Source organism: Mesitornis unicolor, unplaced genomic scaffold (assembly GCF_000695765.1).
Source record: "Mesitornis unicolor isolate BGI_N332 unplaced genomic scaffold, ASM69576v1 scaffold17202, whole genome shotgun sequence".
NCBI lineage: Eukaryota > Metazoa > Chordata > Aves > Mesitornithiformes > Mesitornithidae > Mesitornis > Mesitornis unicolor.
This window is the reverse complement of record NW_010167291.1, coordinates 22,410-35,130: the sequence shown is the minus strand read 5'-3', so window position 1 is coordinate 35,130 and position 12,721 is coordinate 22,410. Positions and strand designations below refer to the sequence as shown.

The 12,721-nt window shown below is 36.2% G+C and overlaps 1 protein-coding gene across 1 annotated transcript; it reads right to left on the bottom strand.

The window, feature by feature from the left end:
- Nucleotides 1-309: 309 nt before the first annotated feature.
- LOC104536119 (lysine-specific demethylase 7A-like) lies at nucleotides 310-9,480 on the bottom strand (the record flags this gene model as incomplete). The annotated part of the gene is made up of 5 exons (XM_010178651.1): nucleotides 310-496; nucleotides 767-908; nucleotides 2,823-2,983; nucleotides 3,833-3,950; nucleotides 9,390-9,480. Coding segments are annotated over 5 exons (699 nt in total), but the record flags the coding sequence as incomplete, so codon positions are not given.
- Between the last annotated feature and the right edge of the window lie 3,241 nt (nucleotides 9,481-12,721).

The window sequence follows — 12,721 nt, the reverse complement described above, 5'->3', positions numbered from 1 at the left end:
AGTTGAGCATGTCATTAATTTTCATACAATTCATTTTTTCATACTAAAACCTCACCGTATCACCTACCAGTCTACTACAATGATCAACCAACCAATTATATTCTAGAAGTCACCAACAGCATGCTAAAATGAAAGCATAAAAATTCAATACCATCAACCAGTAAATTCACTTTCAAGCACCTCCCTTTGCTTTTTAAGCACAAAGTTTCATACAGGTGACAATTTTAAACAGGTCATAATGCCACAGCAGAAAGCTGCACACTGAATAAATTTTGTTTCGCAGAGTCATAAATCAAGAAGCCTTCATACCCAGAGGACATGGTACCAAACTGATGTTCCTCCAAAATCGATATGAAAATCAGTATAGCTGTCCTGAACACCCATCAAGCAATACTTCTGAACAAAAGGCTTAGGGAAGACAGAATCATCTGGCCAATAGTTTTCCACCCATGAAAGCTTTCTGGCAATATCCGGTACTTCCACTAATTCAGACATCCTTTTAAAACAAACAAACAAAAAAGAAACATAAATATAATCAAGAGTAAGCACACTTCTTTTTAAATGACAGCTTTAAATTTTTATTTCCTCCAAAGTTATACTTATGAATTAATAACAATGTTTTATACCTGCATTACATCATAGTAGCTGTCTACATAAAATATGCAGCCTCCTATCTTTCCCACCACAGACATCACATTCCCACACATACTGTTCAACTCAGTGAAAACCCACTTCCTCTGTTCAAGACATTGAAGTCAATACTCACTTTGTGTCCGAGAATTCCAGGCTGATCACATTCAATACTTTTGGTCGATCCGGATTTGTGAAATATTTAATATAATTATGGAGTTTCATTTTACTGTCTGCTTGTCTTGCTACATCTATCACATCTATCACTTTGTCACCACCTGTGAAAAATAGGATGACTTTCTTAAGCCTATCACAGATAAAAAGCCAATTAAGGTGTTTAAGAGAAATTTAACCTGTTTCCAGTCTTTATCAATATATTTCTGCACAAAAACCTCTACTACTACCAGCGTTCTCTAGGAACAGGGACAGACCACTATAAACCAACTTTTTATTAGGTCTAACTTTAATTGCTATAATCAGCCAAGGAAGGAATTCAAAAATCACTCTAAAAATAAATCCTCTTTCCTGTGGTTAATCAAAAAAAAAAAAAAAAAAAGCTGTACAGAATGACTACAACTGGTTTAAAAAATGGGGTTTGTGACTGCAATTGGAAAGACTAGTGTAGAGAAAGTTACCAAGGAAGATCTATTCCTCATTCTTCCTACTAATCATCACCACAGCATTTCAATATTTAATGCAAAGACCACCAAGAATTCTTCCAAATAATAAATCCTACTGCTCACAGCTTGTAACTCTTAGCAAACTGCACTAAACTTGTACCATAATTGTAAGCTTTTAATGCTAAAAACTATGCAGGTACTCCTTCACAAATGTTCTACAAGCTCACCCTCCTTATATACATGCATAATTATTCAATGAAGTTACTATGTGCTTGAAAGTTAAGTCGTGAGTGTGCTTCATTTCTGAAGACAAGGACTGGTTTACATATTGCATAATTTAAAGTGATACATCTGTAGAACCAGACAAGCAAGAAGCAACATGTAGCCAAGAGAAAGGACTAACAACAACTTTATAATAGCAATTGTTTTATGTCCATTTAGTTACACAACAGTCAAATTTGACAATAAAATTTGAAATGCTGGAAAGTATCTAGATGCACATTATAAAACGTAATTACTTTAAAATTGCAAGTTAGTATCATATTCATAAATTCCATCTGGAATAGTGTTTATCCAGTTTTCTTATTTTTAATTTCAATAATAGACAGGTAAATCTGTGGCATTCCCTTTTTTTTCACCTATATTGGGGAACTGGCAGGTCAAAATATACATATGAGAACGAGAAGAGAAAGTTTTTCTCTGAATCTTGAAGTGGCAGTACTCCAAAAGAAAAGATTCAGAAGTATCCAAATTATAATTACACTTCAAAGCAGAACTCATTACTGTTTATAATAATCATAACTGTAACAACATTCCACATGCTACATATTTAGTCTATTCTGGTGCCACCATAAAATGCTGATGGACAGAATACCTACTTTCAGCATACATCATTACATTGGGTTATCACAAGATCACAGACAAGGCCATATACTGTACTCTATTTTAAAGGAAATGTCACTCTGCAATTGGATCAGCCTCTGTTTCTCTGTAGTGCACCCTCACATTAGACTGAAACAATTACAGACTGACAAAAGATGTGATATGAAAAAAGGGTCCCTGGGAAGCTCTAGTTCTCCTGCCAAAAGAAGCCAAGGTGGGAAATTTTCCAGAAAAAGATTTAATTCAGAAATGCCAATTTACCAAGCCAAACATACTAAGTTTTGCAATATCCTAACCAATTATTACACTTCATTGATCATAAGAGTGATTGATTCAATTCTCATAAGCAGAACAATCTTAAAAGTCATACTGCTATATTGGTTTACAACATGTAGCAGAAAAAACTCTCAGGATTCCATGTTTAGTTTCCATTAAAATAAAATTTGAAAGTTGAAAAGTAAGGCTGTACTCCTATCACATATCCACCACACACAAACCACCCCACGCCCTCAAAAAAACAACCAATCTCCCAAAAAACATAGGTTTAATTTTACTCTCTGCTAGTCTTCTAGTTAGAAGTAATTCAATTTAAAATATATATTTAGCACTGTGGAAGCTCTTATAACCACACAAATGTGTATTTTCATTTACATACAAGATCATTTGCAAGTACTCCAGAGCAGCTCTTACCTACATAGCGTTCCACATCTAAAACGGAGAAAGTTGGCGGAGGAAGTCTGAGCCCCAGACCATCTAATTTAGGAACCATAATGGGAACATCAAACCCATGTTTCTCCAAGTACCTTTGTGTCAACTGGCTTCCATGCATTTTCAATATTACTTCATCAGCACTGGTAGAAATAGTGGAATATTAGCAGAAAAGCATGCTATAAGCACTAATGAAAAAAAAATTATGACACAGTTTGGGGGAGGATAGATGGGAATGGCTACATTTGAATCCAAAAGAAGTGGACCCAGTACTATTATATTAAGCATTTAACTAAAAGACAAAGAAAACTACCTAAACCAGCAGGGAAATGTTTACTGTCATGCATAACCTGGGAACTCATAGTTTTTCTATATGACTCAACACAGTAATTTAAGAGGATGGGGAAGAGGAATTCTCAGAGAAGGCATTAAAATGTAACGACAATGAACTCCTTTGAAGAACTGCAAGTTATGTTTCAGTGAGACACCCAACCACAGACAGCTCATGATGAAAGTACAACCACGTTTCTCCACTTTCCTCTAAAGCATGTAAGAGCAGATAAGACTACCAGCTCATACAAATGTTCCACGTTTTTTTTAATTCAATTGAGGACTATTCCTGGACTATAGGAATAGGCAGACAATATTCTGACAGTTCAGGCATATAAAAAAAACAAAACCAAACCACTCTTGCTAATGCCCATGCTCCCTCACAAAAACAAACAAAACCACAAAACCCCCATACCACCCTGTAGCAGTCCCAAAAGGCAACATATCCCAGTGCAAAACTGAACAGGAGAAGCTACTGCATGAGAAGGCAAATGCATTCCTCTGAAACAGGGATGGGGCAGGGGTGATTCTAAAGGAGGAAGAAGTCATCCTCAACCTTCATTTTCTGACGCAGAGAAATGTTAATTGTCTCCCCTAAGACACAGTCAGTCAACAAGGTTTCTCTATTTTTTTCACTGAAATATGTAAGCAAGCCTCTGTACCTTGGGAAAGAGCGAGCCCGCAGCTGTTTAACGAAGGTCCGTGTTCCAGCCTGCACCGGTTTGGAACCATCATCCAACTCTGTGTAGTCATGTCTGTGCCAGTTCCTCCTCTTCTTCACTACAAGTTTCAGAAGGATTAAGCTTTGAATTAGTTGCATCAGATGGCTCAGATTGGCAGTCATTCCATCAGTGAGCCAGACAGGCCTCAATTACATTACTACGATTAACAAATCTTACTGTTTACACAGGTGACACTCTACCTCTATATGAAACAAACAACAGCTTCAGGACACCTGACAGTAATCCTCTGTACTTCTATACCTCCCTTCTATGCGAGTACACATTATACACAATGATTTAAAACTCTGAAACCAGTGAAGCGCAAGTAAACAGCAGCAGCCTGAAAGTTGTCCAAATCTAAAGAGTCAGCAACAAAAATAGAACTTTAATTTCCTAAAGCTCAGATTTTATTTTTTCAATAAACAAAAGAATCATACCTCTTCAATATCCATAGCCTTCATTCTACATATTAACACAGAATTAACAGGACCCAATCCCATTGTGCTACCTCACCACATGAGCATACCCATATCCAGTCCGATAATATTACTACTATTCACTACCATATGCTGTGTGAAACCAAACTGCCTCTCTTTTATCCAGTGCTTATGACTCCATAACAGTTTTGGGCATAAACTGTTTGAGGTAGGTGTGATCTTTACTGTGAAAGCACAATACATATAATACAAGCACTGCACCCCAAAATATTCAATTTCTGAGTCGTCTGAAACTTTAATGCACTAATACGACACCTTAATAAAGAAAAAAGGATGAATTAATTTTCCATCACAATTTTGGGAATCTGAAACGGATATCTCAGTAGCAACTAAATTGCATTTTTAACAGTTTCCTATAAAGGGCCAAGAAAAATGAAAAACCAGACACTCTCATAGAAACTGATGTGTTGGTCTCCCCATGACAAATGACAGAGAAAAAAAATGAGATAAAAAAATTCATAGAATCACAGAATGGTTTGTGTAAAAAGCCCTGTTAAAATCCCAACAGGTGCCTCACCAAAAACAACCTCCATCTCATCATCTGGGAAAGAAACTCCAACAGTGCTAGATTTGCTATCTTTCTACTGACTTAGCAGGACATCATTTACCACACTAAGAAACATACTAAGGGTGCAGCAATATTTAGGTTGTGTCTCAGTTTTTTCCTTTAAAGGCCAAATTCTGCTTCACAGTATTAGATAGTTGCTACTGGCAGACTGCCCCAAGAAGATTTACTGAGACCAGATCTATAATTTAACTAATATTAAGCAGAAATTTAATTACATCTGCTGAGGAAACACAGGAGGAGGAAAAGGTAGTGTTACTTGTCAACACAAATGGTGTTTTAAATACATATACAAAATAGGCTGCAGTACAAATATGACACCCAGCTAAACAATGGTATTAATACTGATTTGAACTTCATGGACCAGCTCATCCTTAAGTTTACCAAAATCGTGATGCACCCAAAATCTAAAAGAAAAAAAAAAGTTAACAATATTGAAACACAGCTAAAAGTAATAGGAAGCTAAGGATTTAAGGAAAAAAAAAAAGAGAAAAAGAAGTAGATTCTAAGAAGAAAAGAAAATACTGCTTCCCTAGAAAAACAGTTGGTTATATATGAGTAACTGCCACCTTACAGTCACTACACATAAGAGATAATTATTCCTATTGGTAAGCTGTTTCCTACAGAAGTGACAAAATGCGCCCTTTAGAAGACATTCATAGGTATGCGCTAACCTGAAAACCAGTGCTGAAGAGCCTGCTTAATGAGCCAACTATCCAAATACACTAAAACTTCATGAATAATGAAACCAGGTTTATTAAGTTTTCAAAGCTATTTTCTCTATCATAAATAACAACACAAGAAATTAGTGGCTAATACTAATTTGCAATAGAGTAGTTTCTCATAAATTCACTGCTGTTATAACAACTCATTAAAATTGTAAGATGATACAGCTGCTTAAGAGATTTTATAGCACAAAACCAACTTTTAAATATCTGTCTAACACTTAAAAACTAGAAATTAAAGTAACTCTTTTGCTTTACTTAGCACTTGCCAAGGTACTTCATCCTCCCATAAGAGAACACTGAAGAACAGAAAACTTCTGTAATGAAGTAATGAAAACTTCTCCCACTTTTGTGTCTCTTAATTCTAGAGCTTAAGACATTACACTAACAGTTGCAAGAAAACTGATTTAACTGAATGGATATTCATGCTTGAATTACAACCAAAAAAACCCCAAACAACTATGGAAGTTGAACTGCACATATAACAGTGCAGATATATATATATAAATCATCTTCCCCTACCAATCACTCCAAACTGGTAGAAGGAATTGTGTCCACCCCTGGTGTTCCTGAGAACTGAGGCACGACCCACTGCGACAATACTAAAACCACACACAGTAGAAGTACACTAGACTGTTGCGAAGGGGTGAGAAAAGGAAAGGAGTATGCTGGAAGTTTTTATGAAAAGTAAGCAGAAAGCTATTTTTAAATCCCATTCCTTACACACTCAAAACAGTCGGCCAGTAACTGCACCTACTTCCGGCCAACACTGTTCCTTGCCTTTTCACACCACTTAGCCTGTTTGTCTCAGACGTCACACGCTAGACTTCAAATGTGGACCACCAAGAGGTATACATCTGTACAGTGAGCCCCCAAACCTTCTAAACGGTCCTTTTGGTGATTCTCAGTGATCAAAAAGGCAAGAGAAATGTTAGCACTGGAAAACTCAAAAATTTTCAGGAGCATACAGTAAAATACCACTTCTAAGGCCTGGTACAACATCTCATGTTGTCAGCTCAGCTCAAACACCAGCATCACTACCATAGTCAACAACTAAGAGGTGGGAGGGTATTTACAGAATTTGAGAAGGTAAAACCAGATTAAGAAAGTACTGTCCTGACAATCACAGCCCTGTTAACATTCACTGATTCTCGTGCTCTCTAGAGTCTGGTAACAGACCCGACTCATGGCATTCATTCAAATAGAGCATTTTCAGACTTAAAGATCAAGGAGAAAGCTTTGAAAGTAACAGAATATGAAGACTCTAAACCAAATAAGCTAAGAATATTCCACACTGTACTACTATTTTTTAAACCACTCTTTTATTTTAATTAGTTAAGATTTTAGGGTTAACTATTTAGCATTTTACACACATGGCTGCTTACTGAAGGTCTTGCAAAATTGTTGCTCTACCAAATCAAGACGAAGATTTATTTTTGTTTGAAATACAAAAAGAAATTGATTGGTTAATTTGATCTTTACATATAACTAGGCAGTAGCTTTCTCTTCATTATTGGAACTTCTAATTTTGTAGGATATTGAAAGCAACCATTCATTTGGTAGTATGAAGTATGTGTTTCTTGTGTATTTTTAGTAAATTTTTTGCACTAAGTCATTTGATTAGATGGGATTATATACACAAGTGCCTGCTGAAGTCAGAGATACAGTGGCCCTCTTAAATCAAACAGCTGAATTTCTGTCTCTTTCAAAACTCCTTTAGACAAACGGATTTTAAAAGGCAATGCTGTAAATAAAAACGCTTTCCTTACTTACTTATATCATTTTACATGCTTGAAGCACCCCGGAGCATTGTTGCAACACTTGAAGACATGAGGCATTATCAGTCTCTCTGAACACTAAAGTAAGTAGAGCCCAAACCACTATCACAGATTTGATTCTGACAGCTTCTTTGAGAACAATTAATAAAATTTCAAGTGAAGACATATCTCAACATAACTCTTTTACTTGGGTTGGTAAGTGACATGTCTGAAGCTTCTACTAGATCTAGATTATCTACTTACTTGAGGCAATATGAAGTAATAAGGATAATTTTTACCACAGATTCTTATCTTTTTGAAAAGACTACCAACACAAAAATCACTCTTATCTCACTATCAAATTGCTGCAGGTGAGACAGAGCTGGCACTAGAGCTAGCAGCCTCTGTGTTACACAAAAGGTTATTCACAGGCATCATGCTGAAGCATACTAGTTCTCTTAAATCAAGAGGAGAAAAGAGCTTTCAAATTTACTGGTTTATTATTTTGAAAGTCTGGTATGATCCCCCTTCTACTCATCCTTCTGGTTCCTCTACTCCACAGAAAAAAAAAAAGGCAGAAAGGTGGGGAAAGAAAGGGCTGTTATTTGTATTCTGATTTACAGGAGAGACTTGCAAATCTTTTTCTGAAAATTACAACCAGAATACTAAAAAGTACAAGCATGTAAAACAGCATTTATATTACCTTTTAGCCCCAAACCTAAAAGCAGCTAATCTTGAACTCACATACTATACAAGATACATATCATGCAATATATATTAATTACATCAGTAAGTGATGCTTTATCGCTTTGTTCATACTCCACAAGAGTACCAGTGAGGGTGCAGTGGTTTTAAACTTATTTCTAAATGCTGAAGTAAATTCAGCTTTGAGAAGATTCTAGTTCTTAAGTCACTGTTAACTCTAAATCATTCTGTGGTCTTCAAGAAAAAGAACAAACAAACAAAAGCCCCCACACATTAGGTAACACAAATGACCGTGACTCGGTGCTTGGAGGTCAAAGACAGTCCATATAAACATTTCCAGGTCTCAACATTGAAACTTAATTAATTGTTGGAAAGGCGAAATTCATTGTTACATTGTTTCCATTTAAGGACAGGAGTCATGGGGAACAATCTAGGAAGTGGGATGAAGCAGTATCCTTTCAGCAATTTCAGATAGAAACTGGTCCATCTTTCCACTGCAGATCTCTATTGCAAATTTATCTGCTGAAAGGAGAATCAAAGAAGAGCTCTCTCTTGCTGCTGTTTCAGAGTCTTTTCTGGCTAGTCAAAAAATTGCATAAGGAACTTGGTGAAAACTCCTTTTTAAATCAGAAACCTGAACTTCAGAGCTATGTAACTCTCAGGAACATAAATAAAGGGTAAAAAAAACAACCCAGTGAACACAGGAAGTTAATATTTTGAGGTTTCACTGGACTGTTGTGACATATAGCCTACAATCAATCATCAAGAAAGGTAAGACAGCTAACTCCTACATTTTCTCAACATTGCCTCCCTAGGTATTAGAATTTCGATGACTGAAATATAAGAACCTTAAGCCACATTTTGGATATATATATTTATTTTTTTTAAACTATGATTTCCTAATTTTCATTCTCTCACTGTCTGTCAAGACCAGATTGTGGCAGCCCTTTAACTTAGGCTTGAATTTGCATCAAGTGATGTTTTCTACTAGCTCTGAGCATTTTAATTTCTGTAATCTATAGCAATGGTTTACAATTTATTCTATCTGCATCTCCAGACCAGGGAACCTTTCGGAGTGGTTTGTTACGTTTTGTGGTTTTTTGTCAGCTCAGAGTTAGTCATGTAACACCAGTACCTTCTAAATAATCAAACTTACCTTTAATGTTTTTCTGAATATTCTTTTTCAATTGTATATTGAAAGAAAACATACTGAAAGTGTAAAATAAAATCTGAATAGCCCATACTTACTTAGAGAAGGTCCATGGAGAACTGCACAGTTGGGACAATGGTATAGATCAATGTCAACAGCATGGTGCTCCTCTACTCCAACGCAGCTGGAATAATATTATTCAAATGTTAATGAGAATACATGCAAGACTTATTTTTCAAGCTAAAAAGTAATGAAATGTTAAGTTTTTACCAGAACACGCTTAGTCTACAAAACTGTAATGAGACACCAAATTATCTCAACTACTGGGTTGCTACATAAATTTTGAGTAATAATTTTTTCTATCACTGAACAGAAAACGCCATTTAAAAAAAAAATTCATAAAAAGGAAACAAGAATCAAATTTCTTTAAAAATTAGTCCACAATATATACCCTTACCCTTCATCCCCACAAAAAGCTTTGATCATAATTAGAGGAAACAGTTCAAGCAAGATCATTCAGGCACTTTTCCTCATAAGAGTTATGATTTCAAAACAATTCTGAAGTTAAGCCTATGTGCCCTCAATTTATAGAAAACAGTATGGATTTTTTTCTTGGTCTTTTTTTTTCTTTTCTTTTTTTTCCAAAAAGTGCGTAATTGACTCATAGGGCCCAAGACAAGTCAATGAAGAATACTTTCATATTCTTCCTGAAATTTTTACACTACTAGTACTAGCTATGGTAAGTTGCACAAGTCACCACACAAATAACTTTGTAGAACTGTTTTTGTTCTAAAATAGCAACAAGTATTTCAAAGAGCACTTGGGAGATGTAATGTTTTCCTGGTGCACATTTTTTCCCTAGATAAAACAGTCAAAGCGGGACTAAAGCTGAAGAACTTTATGACAGTCATGACAAAACATTTACACTATATAACATAACTTTAAAGTCAAAATGAAGCACATTTTCTTAGAAGTGGAAACGCCAGAGGTTAATTGGACAAGATGTGCTTTTGCACCAAGTTCTCAAGGGAAAAAAAAATATTAACGCCTACTTGCTGGTAGAATCTGAATCCTGGGAGTTTTCTCCCCCAAAAGTTCATTGACACTTACAAAACTGCTGTCTGTATAATACAGAGGCAAGACTACAACACTGAGCATTTATACCAAAATCAGGTATTTATATTCGATGTGTTCTAGTAACATGAGAACTCGAACACTACGTCATTCAGGTAACCCATTTCATATAAAAAGTATAATGACAACTCAAACACTGAAGCTTTGAAATGACCCAGCTACCAGAAGCCTTTTCCCTAGCAGCCTGGTGCCAAAACTGCTGGCACGCTCCAGTAAGTGTCAGCACACACTGCCAAAACGATACACTCAACAGCCCAGCATTCAGCGCACACCAGTGAGCAAATCACATCTGAAACTGAAGAGCATCTCCCATCTAAGTATCAATGAGAAGTACACCATTCTGAACTCTCTGTAAACAGCTTCAGCTGGCTCTTCTCCATTCACTACATACCGCATGAAATTTAAAAATTATATAGCTTTTTTTATATACGTACTATTTTAAAACCTAAATACAAAACTCAGCTGCCACAGTTCACCACAATTCTTGCAATATTTAGTATATATTTTAAGACCACAACTACAGGCATTGTTATTACATGAAAATTCAGCTGACATATAAACAAAAAGGCAGGCAGAAGCAGTCTTTAAAAATGCATGTCCCATTTCCTTCTGCTTGTGTTCTTTCTTTTTATAGAATAGGTGAGTGACTCATAATCCTATAAATTATAAGAAAACTGTTTTAAAATGTACACTCTAAAAACCCAAAATGAGAAGGGTGGTTTTATACATCCTTAGGAATCCCATTATTTTAGATAAATTTCTGATTTTTGAACAGCAGAAGATATTTATGCTGGACTATATCTTGATCAAGTTCTCACAATTATTCAATGAAACACAGTGCTCCATGGGAAAACTTCGCTTACTCTCATTTCCTTTTTCTTGGTATTTATCTGATATCATCACCCTGATCAGATTATCTTGCTAACAGTAAGAACTTTGCATCAAAATATAGTAAAAATACCTTCAAGCTCTGACAATTGTTTGTCATATTCTGTTTAAGAATGTTCATTTTATTGTCTCTTACAGAATGTAACAAATTGAAAATGAAGCAGAAATTCTGTTAGGCACTAAACACTTTCTCTGACTTATTTCCGTAACTTTTCATGAAGGCACATGAGGCTTTATGTACAGAGAGAGCAGGCAACACTGCGATGGTATCAGAATAGCTGGAAGAGCCATTCAATAGACAAAGCAAGTATTTTCAGTCTACTCTTTATGCTCTAAACTTGAAACTAACTGAAAAGATGAAACACTAACTGGGAGATACTGGTAGCAGATAATTGACTGATGCAAAGGGCAAACGAGATGCCAGCACCTGCAAGAAGGAGCACTGCCAAGGGTGCCACAGAGCATAGCAATCCCATGCAGCACCATTACAACTCCCTTTCCTGAGTCGCTTTCTCCAACGCACACAGTCAAATCTGACAATGATCATTCTGGCCCCCAGCAAGCACTCAATTACTGTCTAAGTGCACCTTCAGACCTCAAGCACCAAAGCAAGGTCACCAAGAGGTAGCAGAGAGCCTGGAAAGCATTAACATGCTCAAACACAGTAACACTCCCACTCCACTGATGTTTTCTTGAATGAAATATCATTATCCTTCGCCTCACCATCCATTTGGGTCAAAATGTCTTTAGTATATATTACCTAGTTTCTGAATTGCTCCTCTCTCACGAGGAGGCTGTAGACTAATCCTCAGGAATGGTGAAAACTTTTCATTATTACAAAATAAAAAATATAAAAATAATTTGGAAAAGAGTGTAGGAGACCACGCAAATTTCTGTTCATGAAGGTGGAAGGCCTGAACAGGCCCAGTTTTGCTTGAAATGGTTCTAGAAACAGTAGCAAGGTGGAAACATTTAGTTAAAAATAGACTCCATGATATCAGTCTCTGAGCAGTCCGACCTTCGTAACTTCCCTGAGGTGTCTGGCACCAAAGCAAGGTCAGCAAGAGGCAGTAGAAGAATGGGGGAATCGATGGGCTTTTTTCACATAACAAAAACATGCCCATCCCTGGCAAATGAAGAAAGCCCTTGCTACTCAGGGTTTGAGGAACCAATGCTCCAGACTTATGTCTCACTAGAAGGTGAACATATTTTATTTAGTCTCAACTTTCAGTTTGATTATTGTATTTGTAGCTATACAAAAGGAGCAAGCATAAATCAAGAACAATCAGAAGAGAACTATCTAACCTACCTGGTAGATACCAATAGATCTCTGCTTTTCTGTAAAGGGAAAATAAATAAGGCTCCTTTCACAGGGAAAAACAATCCTGCAGAGGCAATTCTCTACTGC